We start from the raw sequence: 22747 nt of genomic DNA, 5'->3' as shown, positions 1-22747 counted from the left end.
CTAGAAGAGAGGTGAATCACTGGGATGGGTTACCTAAGGAGGTGGTAGAATCTCTATCCCTAGAGGATTTTAAGTCTTAGCTTGACAAAGTCCTGGCTGGGATGATTTAGTTGGGGTTGGTCCTGCTTTTTGGGCAGGGGGCTGGACTTGATGACCTCCTGAGGTCTCTTCCAGCCTTAGGACTCTATGATTCTAAGAATGTGTATACTGGAATAAGATAAGTTACTATGGAATACCTGTGCTGAAATGATTAAAGATGTATGCTTCACATCAAAGTTCACCATATGTAGTTTGAGAGGAGGGGCTGACACATGCAAAGGCTTTCAAAATCTGGCAGAGCAGCTGCTCAAGCGTATACTTCCCTGAGGAATTCTGGATGATTCAGAGATTTCTTCTACAATGTGACACATCTTTACTTCCCTCTGGTGAAATCTGGCCCTTGATTTTATAGTACCCATGAAGTATACTAATTTCTGCATGAAAAATTGTTCATAATATGTTAACTTTTTTTTTTTAAACCAGGAAACTATTGAACTTCCAGAAGGTGCAGCTGTACCTGCTTTGGGTTTGTCCAATAAAGCTATCTTTCAGGGTAAGACTGTTGTGGAATAGTGAAGGCACTTCCATATTAATTTACATCAATATTTATCTTAAAAGAGTTTGTTTAATGACATGACTAAGTCTGCTGCCATACAACTGATGAACATTTAAGATCACCTGGAACTGTTGTTAGTGTTGAGCATTTACCTGGGTAGGTAGGCTTTTTTATTGGTACCCACACCCTATTTGAATGATCTTCTGAAGTTTAGAAGTGACAACAATAACTTCTCCTTTCTTTGCCATCAGAGACAGGCTTAGGAATTTTTAATACTGACGTATGTAAATGAAAGGGCTGATATAGGATGGCTTAGACAAAGAAACAGGGCCTCTCAGAGCAAGAGACTCACCTGTTCTCCATAAGAGTGATCTAGCTAAAGGTGGCACTTAACTTCAACACATAAAAAAGGAGAAAAAAAGCTATCCGCGTATAAAACACAAAATAGACATTTTCTAGATGATAACCAAGATATTTTCTAGCTGACAACCAAGTTAGGCCACCTCCAAGTTTAATAATATCCAGTCTGTCATATAACACTAACATGAAACCCTTGATCAGGGGTTTTTCAAGACAGATTAAGTAGCTCACAAAGGGTCTAGGTATCTCCCCAGGGAATCGGGGTTAAAAAGATTTAGAAAGGAAGTGGTCGTCTTTTCACTTCCAGATGGTCAAGACTGCTATAATATCTCAACCTAGTGGAGTTCTCACAGGATTTTGTTCTCTCTCTAGTGGTCTAAAGAGGTCTCTGACAGTGTGTGCTCCTATGTACTAATCCAGGTTTACTGAATCTGACAGGTTGGCTTTTGAGCAACTCATATTAAATCAGATAGGATGGTACGTTACAGTAAAACTTTTAACTCACACTGGCTTTGTAACCTCTGAGCCTACACAAGAGCTTAGACAACATTCTAGGGATTTCAATGTAAAATTATTAGTCCAAAGAATCTAGATATTCCAGCTCTTCTGGATTTCTCATAAAACAGCCTAGAATTGGGCCTAATACTGCCGGTCCTCACATTCCACACCTGAGCTAAAAATCATTCATCCTTTACAAGCTTAACCAACATCCATTACAGATATTATTAAGGCTTCAACTGAATAGTTAGACCTAACTTTTCTCGTTGGAATCTGTTCTTAAAACTTGTTTCTTGGTCACAATCACTTTAGCAAAAGTTCTCTCTAAATCTCTGATTGTATGAGACATGCAGGCAAAGTAGTTCGTAGAACAAAATAATTCATAACTGAGATTAATACTTTTTCACATATCCCAAAGCTTTAGCAAATGAAAACAAGTGGAGCACATGATTATGATGATTTTTAAAAACAATTAAAATATACACTATATATTTGTGGACCTGATCAGTTCAGGAAAAGCTCTTTATATGTTCTTTTTCACCTTACATGTCTGGGCCTGAGAGGAGCCAAAAAGTATTCTGTCCATTGAAGTATTTTTACAAGCGAATAAACTAATTACAGAAAAGTTCAGCGCCCACTCAACACATTCCAAAGTAGGATAGGTAGAAAGGGAACCAGCTAGTACAGAAAAAAAATCTGTAAGAATGCCAACTAGTCATCCATTAACACTATCAACAATTTGGTAAATCACTCTAGGCTTGATTTTTATTACTCTGCAGAAGCATCTTGCACCATGAAGGTGCCCAAGAGTGTCTGAAAATAGATAAGAGATGGTGACTATGGGGAAGGGAGAACCTTTCTCTTCTGTTTCATTTTTCCTCCCTGCTTATGTGTGATTTCTTAATGCTTTCTGTATGCCAGGTATCTTTTCTGGAGGAGAAATCATCATCCGGAATTGAAAATGTATTATTTGATAATACCATTTCTGAGACTGTCTCTCTGAGTTTCCCCTACCTAATACATTCTTTTGTATCTTTTCAATGTTCTCTCTAGGGTCAGATTAACAGATACATTTTAATTTGTTTTAGCTTTAGGCACTGACTGTATTTGAGTGCTGAGCACCCAACAGCTTATATGTAAGTTCATGGGAAATGCAGAGTTTGTCAACTTAGAAAATTAACTCTTTAATTAGGAGCTTAAATATAGATTTGCAAGGCTAACTTTAGGCATCTGTTTTTAAAATCTTAGCCTTAGTGTTTCCACACATCTTTGAAAATACTCTCCTGGTACACGGGGAGAAGCACATGGCCAACTCCTGTTTGTGGATGAGTCTGAACTAAGGATGTAAAATCCCATTTAATTGGTTAATGGGTGAGGCTAACTGGTTAACCAATTAAACATTCACATCCCTTGTCTGAACTGCCTCAGACCAAATGTCTATAATCCAAGGAGAGATCAGTCCCAGAAAGAAAGTCATCAAGTAAGACATATTGCCATTTCATACTATATATTTAATTGACAAAGGTTCCCCCTCCCCAATTTTCCTAGATGAACATTAGCTACTTAAACTAATTTCCATTTTAGAATATTACTGGAAATAGATACATCTTCATCTAGATAATTTCTGTCTTAATGCTAATAGGATCTCTTTACTTATATGTAACCAAATTTTCAGGTCAGATATTTTCTCTCTGGCTGAATTAAATATTTATTTTGAACAGGAGATATGACAACTCAGCCAGCTGATAAGGAAGGAATATTTAATAGCGTTTCCAATCAGTATCGTCAGATTTATTTTCAACCCCTCATTCTTACAGGTATGCAACATAAAAGGGTATTTTATATGAATTATAACAAATAATTTTGGTTGTTACTCTTTTGAAGAGAGACATTAATTGGTAAAGAAGAACACTATACTAAATGTAAATAAAATGTATACATATGTTTTGTAGAACCTCCCACAGAAGATCATTTATTGCAGAATACCTTATGGCCTGAAGTTCAAAAACTGTAAGTTATTTTGTTATATACAAATATAGAAATGTTACAAAATATCATAGAAACTCTTGTAACTGATTTATGTAACCTTACACGTTATTACCCATGTTTGTTATCTCTCTCTATATATACAAAAGTTTTTCCTGCCAGGCGACAGAATGATGTCATCATGCTCTCACGCTCTCTGGCTGCGAAAGCTACCAGAGAGAGGGAGCTTGGCAAGCAAAGTGAGCAACAGGCACAGCCCCTCTAGTGTTCTTATGTTCTTAATTTCCTGTGCTTTTATTCATTCATTTGCTAGTTGTTTCCACATTGTGCATGTTCAGTATGTACGTTATACAAAGCTTTTTAACATGGGTCAGTATACAGGTTGACATTGGATTAATAGGAACTGATATATTTTTAAATAAGTTATTTCTGTATCTCACAAGATGGTGTGTCTGTAGCATAATAGTCAAGCATAGCTTATTATCAGCTTCATGTAGCACTTTTGAACCCTCCTATTTAAAAAACATTGTGACCTGCATCCCATTCAAGATTGATAAGACTCATTAAGACTAACGGGTTTATATCTGCAGTCAGACTATTAATAATAGTCAAAAGCAGTGTTCTGAGCCTATAGAAAACCCTTACACTATTTCCAACCATAAGTGCACTTACCCAAACACAGATCTTTATGATCCATTGAAGCTTTATTTCTCCAAGATTATATGGTAATAAAGAACATAGCATTTACAATAAATGTAAATAACAAAAATGTGTTCACATAATGTAGTCATGTCAGCTAGTGCTGTTCAGGCAAAAGTAATGCACACAATAAATAGAAATAAAGAGTATGTTGGAATTCATTGTTCCTAAGATATATAAAAACAATGTTTTCTTGGCATTAATGGTGTTTGGAATTTTCATGAAGTGATTGAAAAAGATGTCACTGGCTTAAAACACCCAGTTCCTAGGGGGATGGGTGAATCCAGTGGGACCACAGAACTCTATTGAGCTTCATTCTGATCAAAGTTAACATTGTAATGGAGCAAGTCTTAACAATAACACAACCAAACACAGTCCAGTTTCAGAGAGGTAGCTGTGTTAATCTGTATCTGTAAAAACAACTAGGATTCCTATTCATAATTCCATCACATCATTCTTTGAACACAGCCTGCATGTATACATCACTCAGTGATTTTCAGGAACATTGTGTTACCACTTTGTATATCATACCTTACATTACACATTATAGATATAGATTATGACATAAGGACATAAGAATGGCCATATGTGGTCAGACAAAAGGCCCATCTAGCCCAGTACCCTATCTTCCAACAGTGGCCAATGCCAGGTGTCCAGAGGGAATGAACAGAACAGGTAACCATCAAGTGATCCCTCCCCTTTCACCCCTTTCCAGCTTCTGACAGAGGCTAGGGACACCATTCTTACCCATGTTGGCTAATAGCCAGTGATGGACCTATCTTCCATTAATTCATCTAGTTCTTTTTGAATTTTTCATAGCATCCTCTGGCAAGGTGTTCCATAGGTTGACTGTGAGTTGTGTGAAGTAGTACTCTTTGTTGTTGATTTAAACTAGGAATGTTAAAAAGTATAAAGTATTTTGTTTTGTAAACACCAACTGGTAACATTTTTAGCAATTTTATTTTTATATATATAGATATATATATGTACACGTGTCTGGGGGGGGGCAGCTCTGCAGGAGCTGGTGCACCTGGGGAGCCAGCTTTTAAGTCGGCCACCCACGTATGCCAGCTCTTGTGGAGCTGCCATCTCTCCTTCCCCACATTGTTGCCTCTGTGTCAGAAGCAGTAGCGCTGGAAAGAGGGGGAGAGCTTGTGTGTAGCCATGAAGGTTAACCAGTGAGCCCAGGCTCATAGGTTAACCATTTAAGCATTTGAATTGTCACTTCCCTATTTTAAACCTGCTGCCTGTTAATTCATGACCCTCTAGTTCTTGTGTTATGGGGAACAAGTAAATAGCTATTCCTTATTTACTTCCGCCACACCTGTCTTGATTTTATAGACCTCTATCATATCCCCCTTCGTTTCCTCTTTTCTAAGATGAAAAGTCCCAGGTTTATTAATCTCTCTTCATATGGTGGCCATTTCATACCCCTAAAAGTTTTGTTGCCTTTTTCTGAACTTTTTCAGTGTCAGGATATCTTTTTGGAGATGAGGTGACCACATCTGCATGCAGTACTCAAGATGAGGGTGTATCATGGATTTATACAGAGGCAATAAGATAGTCTCTGTCTTACTCTCTATCCCTTTCTAAATTACTGCTTTTTTGACTGCTCCAGCATATTGACTGGATGTTTTTAGAGAACTATTCACAGTGACTCCCAGATCTCTCTCTTGAGTGGTAATAGCTACCGTATTTTCCGGCGTATAAGACGACTTTTGATGTTAAAAAAACATCCCCCCAAAATCGGGGGTCGTCTTATACGCCGGGTATGCGGCTTTGCAAAGCCTCGGGGGAAGGAGGCGGCGGGGCATCCCAGGCGCGCCGGAGCTGCCCCGCCGCCGGAGCCCCTCCGTGGCTTTGCAAAGCCTCGGGGGAAGCCGGCGGCGGGGCAGCCCAGGCGTGCCGCGGCTGTCCTGCTGCCGGGGCATCCTCAGAGGCTTTGCTCCCGGTGTCCCTGGTCTGCTGGAGACGGTCCCCAGCAGACTAGAGGCACCGGGAGCAAAGCCGCAGCGGCGGCGGGACCCCGCCGCTGCTGCGGCTTTGCTCCTGGTGCCTCTGGTCTGCTGGGGACCGTCTCCAGCAGACCAGGGACACCGGGAGCAAAGGAGGCGGAGGGGCGCTGGGGTATAAGACGAAACCCTATCTTTTAACTAAAAAATTAGGGGGTGGTCTTATACGCCCAGTCGCCTTATACGCCGGAAAATACGGTAATTTAGTCCCCATTATTTTATATGTATAGTTCAGATTATGTTTTCCAACATGCATTACTTCGCATGTATCAACATTAAAATATATCTGCCATTTTGTGGCCCAGTCAACAAGTTTTGTGAAGTTCTTTTGAAGCTCTTCACAGTCTGCTTTGGACTTCATTGTATTGGGAAGTTTAGTATTATCTGCAAATTTTGCCATCTTGCTATTCACCCCATCTCTGCATTATTTATGAATATGTTGAATAGATTTGGTCCCAATAGAGACCCCTGTATTACCTCTCTCGATTCTGAAAACTGATCATTTATTCCTATCCTTTGTTTCCTATCTTTTAACCAGTTACCAGTCCATGAGAAGACCTTCCCTCTTATCCCATGACAGCTTACTTTGCTTAAGAGCCTTTGGTGTAGAACCATGTCAGAAGCTTTCTAGAAATCTAAGTACACAGTGTCTACTAGATCCCCCTTGTCCACATGCTTGTTGACCCCCTCAAAAAATTATAGTAGATTAGTAATTCATGTTTTCTCTTTACAGAAACTATGTTGATTTTCACCCAACAAATTATATTAATCTGTATATGACCATTTTTCATCTGTGAGAGACAATTTTGTTCTTCACTATAGTTTCAACCAATTTGCCCAATACTGACATTAGACTTACCGGACTGTAATTGCCAGGATTACCTCTAGAGCCTTTTTTGAAAATCGGTGTCAGTTTAGCTATCTTCCAATCATTAAATACAGAAGATGATTTAAAGAATAAGTTACAAACCACAGTTAGTAGCTCTGCAATTTCACATTTGAATTATTTCAGAATTCTTGGGTGAATGCCACTTGGTCCCGGGGACTTGTTGTTCAGTTTGTTCCAAAACCACCTGTAATGACACCTCAGCAAGTTGGAATATTCTGGGTTGGTCAGGTCCAGCTCTAGTGACTACATTTCTATAGGGCAGACCCACTCAAGGTTCTCTTTCAAGGTGATTGAAGGGTTCCAACAAAAGGGGGGATCCCATTATAGTGCCAGTGATTTTCCTACCCTTACTTTTCCATTCTATGAATGACCCATAATTCACATTAAAAAGTCCTTGAGTTCCATTTGTATTGAGACTTTGGGTGTCCAACAGGAAAGCATTTTTTTTTCTTGTTTTAAAAAGTTAAAGCTGAAGATTGACCATTAATTTTTTTCCCCTGCCTCAGAAATAACCAGTTAAAAGTGTGGGGGAGAAGGCTAGCTGCATTTCAGTATATCCATCATTCTGGATTCCTATGCAGTAATACAACCTTGACATATTTGTGATCCACATCACTTAAAATCATAACTATATTGCATTTAGCAGGGGTTGTGGGTGGCTTATTTAATCTAATTGATTTCCCTCTATTTTTAAAGTTACTGAATTTTTTTGATAGGCAGTGGATGTAAAATATTCTTGGCTTTCAATTTTATTGCATAGCATTAATCTTAAAAGAAGCAACATGAAATCACATAATGTAGATGGCATGTGGTTGTAGCAGCTGGAAAACAGTGTTAGGAACTGGTTTGCTAAAAATAGCTTGCTTAGCACCTAGATTTCTGTGCCTAATATTCAAGCTTTAACTCCATCACCAAAATTTGGAAAAAATGTTTAATTTCGATAAATATTGAATTGATTAGATAATGTTACTATAAAAAATCCACTGAAGTGTTTGCATAACCTAACTGCCATATAAAGAATGCGACAAAATGTGAAATTAAGCATTATAAAATTTATGCTAATACTTTTGGAAAAATCTCTGTTGAATTAGTATGCAGCAGTTTTATTTACATACTGAACCTTTGTATTCTTAAGGCATTTACTTTTGTGATTGACACTAAAATGTTATCAGAAATGTGTAAATGTATATTCTATATAATATATTTGAAAGTTTGCTCACTTCAACAGTACGTAAAATAATTTCGTTGGTGTGATTGACTGCAAACTTTGAAAGAGACACAATTTTACACAAAAGTTTTGTTCAATACACAGTGCCAGGGTGGAATGAATTGTGTGAGTATTCTGCTAAAAATGTAGCTCCTTAGTCTTCCTTAAATTCAGTGAGCTATAATGTAGTCAACTGTTTTTTCCTCATAATGAGGTTTGAGAGAGTTTTTTGTTATATCAGGTGGGGATTAAATTGTTGATAATTTTATGCTTCCAAATTCCTTCTTTCCACAAAGCAAGCCCAACCATAAGAGGGTTTGTCCACTCATCGCTAGTTTGTTATCTTGCTTCTAGGTAGGGGAATATAATTCTCACTACATTGGGTGCCCACTTGTTGCTTCCTCCATGATCCTCTTTCTTCTGGTAACTTGCTCTGGTCACCATTTAGTTCTCACCCCTTTTGGGGTTATAAAGTTGAACAAACAAAAGTTCAATAAATAATTCCTAGACCCTGTGTTGCTTTAGCCACAGGTGCTTGCTCCAGTCTAGTGCCTTCCAGATATCTCCACTATTTAGTGCCTTTAAGACTGACCCATAGACTTTATCTCCCTGCACTTGGCTACATTGCATGTTTTATCTTTACCTGGATAAATAGTTTTGCTTATATCAATAGTTTTCTGTAGTTCCTACACAGTACAAAGACTTTCATTCAGTAAAGTAACTTCATGGTTTTCCCAACTACATTATAGATCTTCAATGAATTCTTTTAATCTGGTGACATACTGCATTTTAGTTTTCATTATTGTTCACCCTTGAAGTTTCTCTTAAAACCTCTGCTTTCTCATAATTAGAACTTCTAACTATTTTGTCAGTTTCAATAATACCTGGGATGTAACTTCTCTTTTTCTGAAATTCATTCATTCATTCATTCATTCATTCATTCATTCATTCATTCATATATATATATTTTTCTGGTTTATTTCTGATGCTTTGATAGCTTTATTTAACTTCCCACGATATTCCTCCAATTGTCTTTGATTTTGTTACAGTGTTTTATGGTATTGAGTTGCCTTACTTCATTAGATTGTCACTATTCATTGTAAATTTTGGTTTCTTATAAACTTCTTTAACTGACATTTGCACATCTTATTCAATAATGGAAGTGAGTTTTTACTTGTGGGATATTTTAATATCTTGGCTATGACTACAGTAGCCGCTGTTGTTATCCTCCTTATTACATTGTCATTGGAATTCTGTGTCACTCTCACAGGGTACGTCTACACAGCACACTTATTTCAAAATGAACTACCGTATATTCCGGCGTACAAGACGACCTCTGAAGTTAAAAAACATCCCCCAAAAATCGGGGGTTGTCTTGTACGCCGGATGCCCCGCCGCCGGAGCCCCTCCGTGGCTTTGAAAGCCTCGGGGGAAGCCGGTGGCGGGGCATCCCAGGCGCGCATGGGCTGCCCCCCCGCCGGAGCCCCTCCGCGGCTTTGAAAGCCTCGGGGGAAGCCGGCGGGGGGGCATCCCAGGCGCGCATGGGCTGCCCCCCCGCCGGAGCCCCTCCGCCGCTTTGAAAGCCTCGGGGGAAGCCGGCGGCGGGGCATCCCAGGCGCGCATGGGCTGCCCCCCCTCCGGAGCCCCTCCACGGCGGCGCGGAGGGGCTCCGGAGGGGGGGCAGCCCATGCGCGCCTGGGATGCCCCGCCGCCGGCCTCCCCCGAGGCTTTCAAAGCCGCGGAGGGGCTCCGGCGGGGGGGGGGGGGGAAGCCCAGGCGCTCCTGGCGGCTTTGCTCCCGGTGCCTCTGGTCTGCTGGGGACCATCTCCAGCAGACCAGGGACACCGGGAGCAAAGGAGGCGGACGGGCGCTGGGGTATAAGATGAAACCCTATCTTTTAATTAAAAAGATAGGGGGTCGTCTTATACGCCCAGTCGCCCTATACGCCGGAAAATACGGTATTTCAGAATTTTTTTTCTGTGATCGCTTATTTCAAAATAGCACGTCTACACTACAGGGAAGTCTCAAAATTACTCTGAGGCAGGCTTCCCTAATGTGGATGTGCTACCTTGATTTAGAGCCCCAGGAGGCACTGGGGAGTAATTTCTTTGAATGGCCCTGGAAGGAGCTATTTCAACATAGCAGCAGTAGAGCAGCCACACTAATGCTATTCTGAAATAGCTGTTTTGGAATAAGCATTATACCTCGTGGAATGAGTTTTATAGATTTTGAAATAAGCCGTCCGTTATTTCGAAATCATTTCGAAATAATAGAATTGCTGTGTGGATGCTCGCATTGTTATTTCGAAATAGTTGTGCTGTGTAAAAGCACCCACAGTGATCATTCACAATTTACTTGTGACTAGCCCCCAGTTAGCTTTCTTAAAATTCTAGGTTGGTAATTTTCCATTATCTTTAACCTTACGTTGTCCTTGAAAAGTAAAGAGAAATGATCACTCCCCCTTCCTTCTTCAATATATATTTCCCAGTTGCATATGCTTGCAATAACTGCTGTTCTAATTCCCAGGTCTGAGCAAGAAAACCTACATTCTGATACTTTAAATCTGGTCAGGGTGCCATCATTTAAACCTTGTAGATAATTTTTGTCTATTAAATCTTTCTTGGCATGTGCCATTATTATCATTTGTCCCACTTTCCATAACTTATGGACTGTTAAGATCACCTCATGTAATATGGTCTTCTCCTGGGGAATTCTGTGCCAAAAATAATGCACATACTATTTTAAAATTCTGCATAATTAATTTCCTAAAATAACACAATATAATCATGCTGGTTTCAGCTATTTTAGTGATTTATATAAAATTGGAGTACTTGGATGGAAAATGGAATTAGGGAGCATTGGAGGAAATTACCAAGACCCCTCTGTCCACTAGTAATGTAGCTAATATTGACCCTTCACTTTTTGTTATTAGTCAACAAATTTATGCAGCCATGTGTGCAGTGTTGCATCATAGGCAACTGCAGAGCAAGCGAGGGCTGGGAACTCAAACGCAACAATTTATATGGACTACTGACCCTCTCCAAGTCAGTAGCATACAGTTCATAGACAATATTTTGATAGGAATTTTTTTCAGTCCAAAAATTAGACCAGTTCTAATCACTAAAGTACCATAAGCATTTATAAGGCTTTATTGTCCTTTTCAATAAGGCTCATTTACACCACTCTGGTAATGTAAAGGAGCCTTAAAATGTTTACACTTGCTTTTATACTTAGGGTTGCCAGATGGTTGAACCAAAAATACTGAACGCCTCCCCTCCCCCCCAAAAAAACAAAGGGGGAAAAATTCTGTTGGGGGGGGGGGGAAGGGGGGGGAGACCAAAGTTGTTGAGCAAAAAAAATTAAATAAAACAACAGCATGGCCCCTTTCAGAGTGAGTGCAGAGTTAGAATAGTAGAATAGGGATAGGAACAGGGGAGAGGTTGAGCACTAAGACCAGGGAAGGCATTGCTTCTCTTGGTCTTTAGGCTTTTTGCTGGCGGTCATTTTCTGTTCTTGTTCAAGCCAGAACTTAGCTTCCCTCCAGAACCAGGTAAGCATGGAGTCCAAGGGCGGGGGGCTGCAGGAGGGCAGAGCCCGGACACTAGGGTTGCCATGTGTCCGGTATTTTCGCCTCCTGGCCGGTTAAAAAAAACAGAACAGAACATACCGGATAGTTTAGGTGTCCGGTATTTTCTGAATTTTTTTTTTTACCAGACAGGAGGCGGAAATACTGGACTGTACAGGTCAATACCGGACACCTGGCAACCCTATTTCTACTCCTGAGAGAATTCACTAAGAACAATGGGAATAGATCACTAAGGCAGCTCACACCTAGAGTTTATTTCAGCCTCACTACTAACACAGATGTTACATGTGGTTCAGATTTACAGGTTTGTTTGTTTGTTTGTTTTTTAATTAAAGCTTAGATTTTGGAGCACAAGATGACATCATGGAGTGATGCAAAAATGCCATACTCAGTATAGCCACCCTTATTTGCCACCATTCTCAGTTGAATCCCTCTAGCTCGTGACAGTCGGAGGTGTGCTGCGGAGAACAAGAGGTCAAAATGGCCGCCCTTAAAGGGGCAGGTGACCTTTTTTCAATAACTGTTCCCCGGTCCGTCTCCTGGCCTCCCCTCACCTTTTTTTCCCTCAACAAAAAATCCTTGGTGTTCCTCATTAAAAAAAAAAAAGTTATTGTTTGGTGTTCCTCGGTCTTAAAAAGTTTAAGAAACACTGCTCTAGCCAAGACTGTGTATAGTGGGGTTTCCCTGGCTTTTCAAAATTAGATTGCATCTTCAGCTTCCCAGAGTTAGTGGGTGCACCTGCTTGCCATATACATTTGCAGACTTAATGATTACTTATTATGATCATTCTAGAAAAGCTAACCAGTCTCTCCTTCAGTAGCAGTTTTGTCCTAATACCTACTTTAAAGTCAGGTTATACACATTTCATAAAAAATGCCACTGAAGGAACCCGGTGCTCAAAGTTTGAACAGCTTTAAGGAAAGAAAATGCCCGTTTGCTAAGAAAAGTGCTAAAATAAAAGAATTGGTTTTCTTCAGAGATGAAAAATATAGAACATGTTATTAAACATCTAAGTATCCAGAATTACAGGAGATTTGGGGATGTGTCTTATTTGCATGGAACACAGTCATATTCCTGTTAGGAAAACAAGGGTGATGTTGAGGGGCTATGCTTTATATGTCTTTTCTATAGAAGAACAGAATTACCAGATTTTTCTCTCTTTAACTTGTAATTTTTATTAAATGAGACTTAATCTTTAACAAACATTTTGTTGACCATTGAGTTTTGTATTGAGGAAAACAGCTGCTGCTAATTAGGCAGCTTATATTTCCTCATTGAGACCCCTTATCACTAGTATAATTAAAATAATTAAAATATCCTTTAGAAAGAGCAGAAGGATTAAAATATGTATGCTAACAAGATAATAAAGAATAACAAGATAATAAAGTAATAAAGAAAAACAGATGAGAGCAGAACCCTATGACCAAAGAATGTAGGCCATCCATAACAGAATGCTATCTTGTGAAACAGTGGCTCCTAAAAGAACTTGGGAGTTATGTTTAATTAGCTGAACATGAGCTCCCAGTGCAACACTGTGGTCAAAAGTGCTAACATTATGCTTGTAAGTATAAACAAGGAGCTATTGAGTTAGGAGTAGAGTGTACTTTACACTGCTAATATTGCTACTAGAATTGAGTCACTGTCTGATGTTGACAATTCAAGAAAGATGCTGAAAAATTGACATGTTCAGAAAAGAACCATGAGAATGATTGGATTGAAGATTCAGAGTGCTATCCATCTTATGAGAAAAAAGGTGACTTGATATTTTGTTTTGGGGAACAGAAATGTAATATTACAGGGTTCTTCAGTCTAACAGACAAAGATATAACAAGATCCAATAGCTAGGAATTAAACCTAGACAAATTCAGACTAGAAAGAAGTGCAGATTTTTACTGGTAGGTTATCTAGCAATTGGAACAATTTACCAAAGATTGTAGTGGCTTTAAACCATTGCTCCCTCCTGAATGTCCATCCCTCTGTAATACACAGATAAAAATATGAGGTAAAGCTGTGAAAAGTGTTTAGGGTGCAGATTTTAAAAGATATTTAGATGTTTCACTGCCTATGTCTTGTTTTTTAAATGGGTTTATGCTTTGGGATTTTGGCTCCTAACTACCTAATCCTTTTTGCAAATATGATTTAGATCCCAAGTCAGGCATTTCGCCACTGAACTGGGTGAAGTTTCCCCTTGACCTGCCTCTTCTGGCTGAGTGCCCCCTCCCCCTGTCCCTAGCCAGGGCAAGGAGACTGAGGGCTTGGCCCTGTCTGGAGTTGAGCTTTCAGTCCCAGTGTGGACTGTGGCAGAGCTCTCAGCCCAGTCTCTCACCTGGATCAACCCAGAGCTCCTTCCTTCCCTGCTGTATCGCCACCCCTGTTTTGCTCCTTCCTCTGCAGTTCTGTCCCTGTTCCTCCCCTTCCCTTGGTACTCCCATCCTCTGGTCAATAGCCGTATTGGGGCAAACAGCACTCAGCTTTCCTTCCCCTCCCCTGAAGCAGTCAGCTTTCAGTCAGTAGTCACCTTTCCTTCTCCTCCTCTGACTGAAGCAAGGGACTGGGGTCTTAATTGGCTCCAGGTGCTCTAATTAACCTGTAGTAACCTCTCCTTAGTCCTCCGGGAATAAGGCTCTGATCATCCTGGGGTTTATGTTTCTCTCTGTCTCACTCAAAATTGCTCTTCTGCTGCCCTCTGACTCTACTGTATTACAAAGGTAGTAAATTTAGTTAAATTAACAAACTAATTTTCTCCCAGAATCATTTGTCCAGCTTTCATATTCATGCACTTTTGAACCAGTTAATTTCTTAATAAATTGCATTATGTATGGAATTGTTACTTTAAAGATTTTTTTGTCAACTATATTTATGTTCAATATTTGTACATTCAAATAAATGAACATTTGTTTAAGCATGATTCAGTAACTTTTACATAAGGATGGTGTATACTATACATAACCACACTTGTTTAAATAAACATTATAATCTATTAGAATTCTTATTTTTAATTTTATGGACCAAACAAAGTGAATACACATTATAGAAATTCAGTATTTATTGTGACTTTATTTTTTCTTCCAACAGCCCTAACTTTTGATTTCATTAAGTATATTCTGGCTGCTATGTGTCTTGCAACTTACTTTACAGGGGGTTGTATTTTCAAGAAAGAAAACAAAAATGATAAAGTGAGGTGAAATGCATGTATTTATTTTTTATCTTAGAATCTTGATGATTTTGTACAATGTGAGAAGTTAAATGAATTTTTAATACCTGCTTACCAGTTAAATGTTAGTAGTTTCTAGTGTTGTTTAAGGTATCCGGTATCTTCCCTGATTTTGATTATGTGTATACTGGCTGGAAGCACTTAAAAATCTGATGAATGAGGGGCACTTTGGAATGAAGTCATATCCTATCTAGTTATGATTTCTCTTAGGTTACATTATTTAGTAATTTTTTGCCATCATAAATTTAAGAATTGATTTCAACTGTTTGAAACTCTTGATCATTAAGAGAATAAATATATAGAGCTATAGAGATACATTTAAAAAGTAAATTGAAAGGGATTTTAGTGTACACGAGAGCTGCCTGTCCTCAGGTATGTTACCCTCCTTCAGTAGTTTATATATAGCAGTCACTGCTTAGCTGTGGTCAGTATACCATTTGCCATTGGTCCGCTTGCTCAATTTAATTAAAAGAAGCTAAAATTATTTTAAATGCTCCCCAGATTTTCCATGTATACAGTTGCTGTAGTGATGTTCGTGATTGTGAAGGTCTGAAACTTCCAAGTTTAAGATAATTAAAACCAAAAATAGCAGCTGTATGTCATCAGATATAAGATGGTAATGGTAGCAATATAACACAATTGGGAGACAGGTGAGGATAGTTAACAATCTGTAACTTTAAAATTGTTTTGTAAATGTATACATATTCATGAAATATATAATGGTTGAATTCTTTCAAAGTTAGGCTATGTCTACACTACAATCGTAAGTGGACCTGTCAGCTCGACTTACAGCCACTGTGTAAATTACTGTGGTGGCTGATGTCTGCCCTTCCCACTTCCTGTCAGTAGTACGTATCCTCACTAGGAGCACTTCCAAGAGAAGTAGTGTAGAGGATGAGAGCCAGGGCCTAAAGCCCAGCTGTCCCCCGAGGCTTCTCACCTCCTAATTGGGAGTGGGTAGGGGGCAGCCGTCTGGAGCTTCTTGCTTCTGGTGTGATGATCTGTGGCCAGAGTCCAGTCAGCTGCTCTACTTCTGGGAGGGGGCAGCAGAGCATCCCGCTGGGAGCTTGGGTTGCTGCCCAGCATGGAGTGGGACCCAGCAGCAGCACAGCTCTGGAGCTGTCTTTCTTGTCAATGTCATGTGAAATTGACAGGAATGACAGCCAGTGACTGATGTAAGCCACCCTAACTATACTGACACAAGTCCTATACCTCCTGTCGGAGTGATTTTATTATGTTGGCATAGCAGGGGAGTTATATTGGTGTGAGGAGCATTTTGGTATGTACTCATGCACATTTTTATTGCCAAAGTTATGTAGTGTAGATTAGGTCTTATATACAAAGTTCCTTTGAGTTCTATTTTGTACTGCAGTTGGGATCTCCTCCTCTTTTTGTAGAGGAAAAAACAGTACTTTGCTCTTCAACTAGCTGAGAACAGTCGCACAAAGAACAAGATCTTTGACAAAGCATACAGCTGCTGGGTTGAGGAGCTTATTCTTTGTGAATTGATTCAGCCAGCTCAAGAGCATGGGAATGGGTGGGGGCAGAGAAGGCTATTCCAATATCGTTCTTGTTGTTTTCTATAGGAAGTTTTAAAGCAAAGTAATGATTACTTTTATGAAGAAAAAAATCTTCACAGAAGTGCCCTTTCAGGAATGTAAAGTCCCAAGACAATCAGACAGCTTAACAAAGATCCTGTTTTTCTCATTGCAACTCCCTTCCTAAATCTTAAAAAAAACTACCCACTCCCCACATCTGGAAATGAATTCCTCACACCACTATATTGTCTGTCACTTCAAGTTAATTTGTACAAAACGGACTAAGTTAAGGCATCCAGGAGTATGTACCCTCTAGTCTTCTACCCAGATTCTCACTCACACAGCAGTTAGTAGCAGTGCTACTAACACAGCAGTGATACATTTCAGACAATATACTACACTGTGGCTCTGCCTCAGAGTGGATGCTAACCTTCCAACAACCAGTTCCCTAGATGTGAGTGAATGTGATTTTCCAGAAAAAAAAATTATTGGGAAAACACTGGTTGATTTGTGTTAGTATGCATGTATTGTGTTGGGGGAGTTCATGTAAAACTTGTGTGTCATTTGTCATTTTTAGATTGTACACTCTGGGGTGTGTGACTAGATTACAGGGTTTTGTTGACAAAACTGGACTTTTGTCGACAAAACTATACCCGCGTCTCCACTGCCACTGAGTTCTGTCGACATAACGTCGACAGAACTCAGCAATTTTTTCGACAGCTGTAAACCTCATTCTACAAGGATTCTTCTGTCGACAAAAGTCTGTAGTCTAGATGTAGCCTGGGAAGGAACTTTGTCTTTATGTTTGTACAGCATCTCACACAAGGGGCTCCTGATTCTCATTGGGCCCTCCAGCCATTATAAAGATTTGAATTCTCTTTAAAATACATTTTTAAATATTCCGTTTATTGATTTGGTCTAGGGCTGTCAGGTGAAAATACTGGAAATTAGATGTTCATACATATTGCTGTTCTTGAAATATCCTCATAATTTAAAGCTCTGTGATATTTTAAAAATACTATATAAATCTTGAAGTGTATCACTAAGATCGTGTAATCTGTATAACGAGTTTTATTTTCTGTTTCATTTCAGATATGGTCATGGCTATGAAATATTTTGTGTTGCTTGTAACAGTTCAAAAACTATAGTTGCCTCAGCATGTAAGGTAGGAACAGAGATTTTAGCCCCACTTACTGAAAGGGGTTCTATGATGTCAGATTGACAGGGTTTGTGGTCTTGATTTTAGAGCATAGGATTGGCAGACACGATTCTAGGTTGCAGTCTGGATTCTGCAACTTGACTTGCTGTGATGGGGCAAACCACCTAATTTCTCTGTGTCATAGTTTGCCCGTCCATAAAATGCATATATTTGGTATTACAGACATGTGCAAATGAATGTGCAAAAATTAGTAATGAATTATTTATGGTATTTTTAGTGTTGAGCAAGTTTAAAAAGAAAGTGAATTGCCATAATTAATACGTGTTCTAATAAACTTCTTCTAGGGTTTTGTAGAAAGTTTAAGCGGGAAACATCCTTACTATCATAGTAATCTGTGAATGAAAATAAAACTTGGACTTCCTAGAGGAAAATACAGCCCTAATTCAGTTGCAAACATTTTAAAAAATCATGCTAATATTTTAGGCTATCATTTTGTTTTCTTTTTCCCTTTCTTTATTTTCAGTAGTTTTGTTTCTGTTTTCACAGGCTTCCAAAAAAGAACATGCAGCTATTATTTTGTGGAGCACCTCATCATGGAAGCAACTGCAAAGTTTGTCTTTTCACAATTTGACTGTTACTCAGATGGCATTTTCTCCTGATGACAAATTCTTATTAGCAGTTTCCAGAGATAGAAATTGGTCACTGTGGAAAAATCAAGATAAAAACCCATCGCTGTTAGGTAAGCTACCTAGCATTGGTGTATCCATGCAAAAAGAGGTGTTTAAAGCTAACCTTGTTCACTACTTTTTAACGGTTTCAACGGTAAGTTAATAAGCTTTTGTTATGTCTCTTGGCATCTTGTTATACTTTTTTAATTCTTTTGGATATAGAGAATTGTTCTTGTGGCTATTTTTAAATACTATACATTTGACTGTTCCACTTTTTCAGAGAAAGAAATGCATGCAGAAGAGAAAATTGTTTTCATTATCTGTCAGTTGTAACACAACAGGTTATATTTTTTATTGGTCGCAGTAAATGTATAATAAATTATGAAAGTAAATGTGGCTTGCTCCTTCCTGCAAAGTGCTGAGTATCTCCAGTTCCCTCTGAAGGCACACGAAGAGTAGATAGTGAGGTTGTGCCCTATGTGATTATTCCTGTAGCCTTGGTCTCCTTCCTGTACTGCTTTCAAAGCAAAATAAGAGCAGGTATTTGTTTTACAAAAAAATAACTAACAGGATTTTTCTTCTGTTTACTTTTTTTATTCCAGAACCAGTTTTCAACCTCTTTGCATACACAGACAAAAACACAGCTGTGCATAGCCGGATCATTTGGTCTTGTGATTGGACGCCAGACAGCAAATATTTCATTACCGGAAGTCGTGACAAAAAGGTAACCAATATAAAAGGAACTTTAAAACATAAACAACAGCAGCATAAAGCAAGCATTATTTTGAAATAAACATATTAGGACATATCAACTGCATCACATAGTAATGTGGAAACCAGTGGGCTAATTGGGTGCATAAAGCTAAGCACACATATAAATGTACCAGATTATGGCCAATGAATGTTAACACAAGATTTGCTCGTTTTTTAATGTGTATAGTAACAAAAGGAGAAGATGTAACTTTGTGTTTTTTAATCAAGGATTCTGTAATTTAATTTACTCATCCTTTACAAATAGATTTGTATTTACCAAATATTGTTGCCAATATCTTTCATAATATCACTCTAAACTCTGTTTGTAAGAGAGATTTTAATTTATATGAATAGAAGCTATTGATTATTTCAGAGGAAAAAAGGAGTTATGCTCACCTGCATACCACAGTACAAAATTATTCTTATTCCTAAAGAATTCTTGCTTCTTAAGCAAGGTACATAAAAGATAAAAGTTGATTGTCCTATTCCAAATAGGTTATTATCTGGGGTGAATGTGGCTCAGCTGGAGCTACTGAAAGCAATGGACTAGGTGTAATGGAGCCTTGTTCTTCAATATTGGATGTTGGGGATTCGGTCACTGCAGTCAGTATCAGCCATGTGCTTGCTCCTGATGAAAGGTATTGTTAACTCTTCATTGCAGAGTTAATTTGTTTTTGGTTTTTTCTTTTAACTTGAGTCAGAGCAAATCTTTTCTAGGCCTATTGCTTGCTCTTGTTTTATTTAACATGATATTTTTGTTTCCATTTACATGTTATTTTGATGATGGTACAATACTGAAATAAAGAGCAGACTTCAACATAAAATATGTATGATTTGCTCAGTGGTCCTCCTTTTTTTTTTTTTTTTTTTTTTAAATCACAGATTCAGCCTTTTTGGAAATAACATGATGTTTCTTCTCAACAGTTACATCATTGCAGTAGGATTAGAGTGTGGGAAGATTAATTTGTACACGTGGAAGCAGAGGGAGCAGAGACCAGCATTGACTGATTGGACCAAATGTGTTGAGACTGACAGCAGGTATTTTTTTTGGGTGAAAGGGCTCATGAGCAATTCTCCAAACCTATCCTGGCTTACAAGTCATACGCAAGGAAAGAGTTTTCTCTTGAGAGATAGACCATATTAGAATTCTGAATTAAATTTATTTCAGTGTATCATGAAAGCAGTCAAAAATAATTCCTGATATTTCCAAGGGAGAAAATATTTTTGTTCTTAAAAATCTTCTATTTCAGGCTGATATTAGATATCACAGGGAGGCTAAAAAGGGCATAAACCCAGTTTTTAAAAATCCTTTGTGACTTTTAGGATAGGATTGAAGCTTTTAAAAAGTTTTTAAAAAAACAAAACACTGTTACACTGTAGAGAGGAGTAGGAAATAAGAGAAGGCATGGTGATTCAACTAATCTATGGCATCCACCATGGGATCTTAATTCTTTATTCATTGGGTATTGGCATGGGACAATAGCTATGACAGAAAGGCCTGAGTCAGGATCTGACTTTCTAATAATTCGTCCCAACTATAGTTGTTCCAATAGTCATTTAACACAGTTCTTCGGTTCATTTAATTTGGCCCAAATGTCACTTTAGTAATATTAGTAGGGAAAAAATTATGTGGATGGAAACCAGCAGAATCTAGCAATCCTGCATGTGGACAACAGTATTCAAAATATCTCATGAGCCACTTATAGAACCCCAGTGGGCCACATGCAGCCTTGGAGCCACAGGTTGCCTACCACTGGGTTAGGAGTTTGGCCTGGTATGTCAGAGACCTGTGTTAAAGTACCCTGCTCTGTGAGCTTTGGTGTGATCTGGAATGAAAAACTGCTGTGAATCTGGCAGAGCAAAAACTTGAACATAGGTCTTCCACATTTCAGACTAATAACCTGGCTGGAGAGAGCCAGACATGCACAGACACATTCGTTTTTGTGAAAATGTTTCAAAAGGTTTGGTGTTTGTTCTAATGTGGAAGGAAAAATACTGAAAACTCAAAAGTGGAAATGAAAACATTCTCCTGTCAGCTCAAAGATGCACCTAAGCACTAGGTGAGGGGTGAGCAAAATCCGGCCCAGGGGCCATATTCGGCCTGCCAAGCATTTCTCTCCATGCTGCCCAGCTGATTAGCAAAGCGTGCATATTTACAGCCAGCAGTGTGTGTTCAGTTTCCCCTCTTCCCACCTTTCCCCATCGTACAGCCAAGCTGCTCCCAGGATTCTCCTGCTAGCTGTGCAGAGTGGGGTAGGGGAACCCTACCAGTGTTCCCTCTAAGCTGCAGGGCAGCATAGCCTCTGCCCAGGCAGAGGCTCAGGGTTCCAGGCAGAGGCTCAGGGTTCCATGCACAGAGCTGACTGTGGAGCTGATTAATCACCTGCAGCTTAGAGGGAACGCTGGACCTAACTCTTTCTCTTGGTGGCCTGGATGTGATAATTAGCAAGAAACCTTAGACTGAGATCTGTAAATGACAGCAGTGTTTTAGCATACACTACAGTGAGGGACTCTACATTGTTCCTCTGATTTTGTAGCTGATGTATAAATAAATTCCAATCAGAGCAATGCACTAGAATCACCCTTTACCATCACCACCACCATATATTGAGAAAATTGGGATTCATATTTTAGTCTGTAATTGAACATTGTGACTTTGATTCATGTGCACTTAGTCGGTTTGAAAGGCTCATCGAACAAGATTTCTAGTATTTAGTCAGCAGTGTCATTTCTGAGCAAGTGAGATATGTGACCTAAATCGAATATGGTGAAACTTGAAATTGATAGCAGTTTTAATTATTGACAAGTGAGAGGATGAAATGTCATTAGTGTTGTTAATCCCAGAAATTCTGGGGTGTTTAAAACCCGCAGGTTGTGATAAGTCGATGTTTCTCAGCTGGTAGCATTCAAAGGGAGTGCACTAATTGGATAAATGATGACGTATAAAATCAGAAGTCCAGCTGAGTTTGACATTTTAAAGTTGGTGTATGCATCCTTTTTTTTCCAATGTCTTCCTTCTTTGTTGCAGCCAAAGTCACACTCTAGCTGTCAAACGGCTATGCTGGAGAAATCGTGTGGGCAGAGCTGGACATAATGACCAGGACAACAGTGAATGGTTGCAGCTTGCAAGTTGTGGAACTGATCACTCTGTAAAGATACTAAATGTTAACAGGTGCACTCTTTAGCTAAGGCAGCAGCCCAGCTGAGCCAAATGAATCTGTTTTCACTTTAACCATTTGATTTTTAAATTCAATTTTTTGTTGTGAAAACAGAAATGTCTGACATGTATATTGACCTAATTTATTAAAGTATCTTGAATAATAACACCTTGTGATGTCTTAAAATGTTAACTATTTAGCTTATTCAGCTATATTAGGAAGTTTCAAATACATTGGATATTCCAACTATTCCAATATTTATTCCAGTAAATATTTTGGAGAGTGGGTGAAATAGATGGGGGTTCCACTTTATCTAGGAACGGTGGCAATGAGATAATGTTTCTCCACTCTGCATGGAGAGGGATACGCAGAGAAATTGGTATTTCTATCGTCCAGTCGAGAAGGAAGGCCGTGTTTGTTTGGGC

General features: G+C 39.0%; 1 protein-coding gene across 1 annotated transcript in view; it reads left to right on the top strand.

Annotated features, from left to right (window-relative positions):
* The window catches only part of ELP2 (elongator acetyltransferase complex subunit 2), an 81267-nt gene extending 58779 nt beyond the window's left edge, over positions 1 to 22488 (top strand). Inside the window, exons 14-22 of the mRNA XM_075921530.1 lie at positions 523 to 592; positions 3175 to 3270; positions 3406 to 3463; positions 17677 to 17749; positions 18290 to 18482; positions 19014 to 19135; positions 19660 to 19802; positions 20089 to 20202; positions 22193 to 22488. Of these exons, the coding sequence (XP_075777645.1) occupies positions 523 to 592; positions 3175 to 3270; positions 3406 to 3463; positions 17677 to 17749; positions 18290 to 18482; positions 19014 to 19135; positions 19660 to 19802; positions 20089 to 20202; positions 22193 to 22349 (1026 nt within the window). The 3' untranslated portion in view covers positions 22350 to 22488. The remainder of the gene's footprint in view (positions 1 to 522; positions 593 to 3174; positions 3271 to 3405; positions 3464 to 17676; positions 17750 to 18289; positions 18483 to 19013; positions 19136 to 19659; positions 19803 to 20088; positions 20203 to 22192) is intronic.
* The last annotated feature ends 259 nt before the right edge of the window (positions 22489 to 22747 follow it).

This window comes from Pelodiscus sinensis, chromosome 2 (assembly GCF_049634645.1).
Source record: "Pelodiscus sinensis isolate JC-2024 chromosome 2, ASM4963464v1, whole genome shotgun sequence".
Classification (NCBI taxonomy): domain Eukaryota; kingdom Metazoa; phylum Chordata; order Testudines; family Trionychidae; genus Pelodiscus; species Pelodiscus sinensis.
The sequence above is the reverse complement of the archived record's forward strand: the minus strand, read 5'-3'. Positions and strand labels throughout refer to the sequence as shown.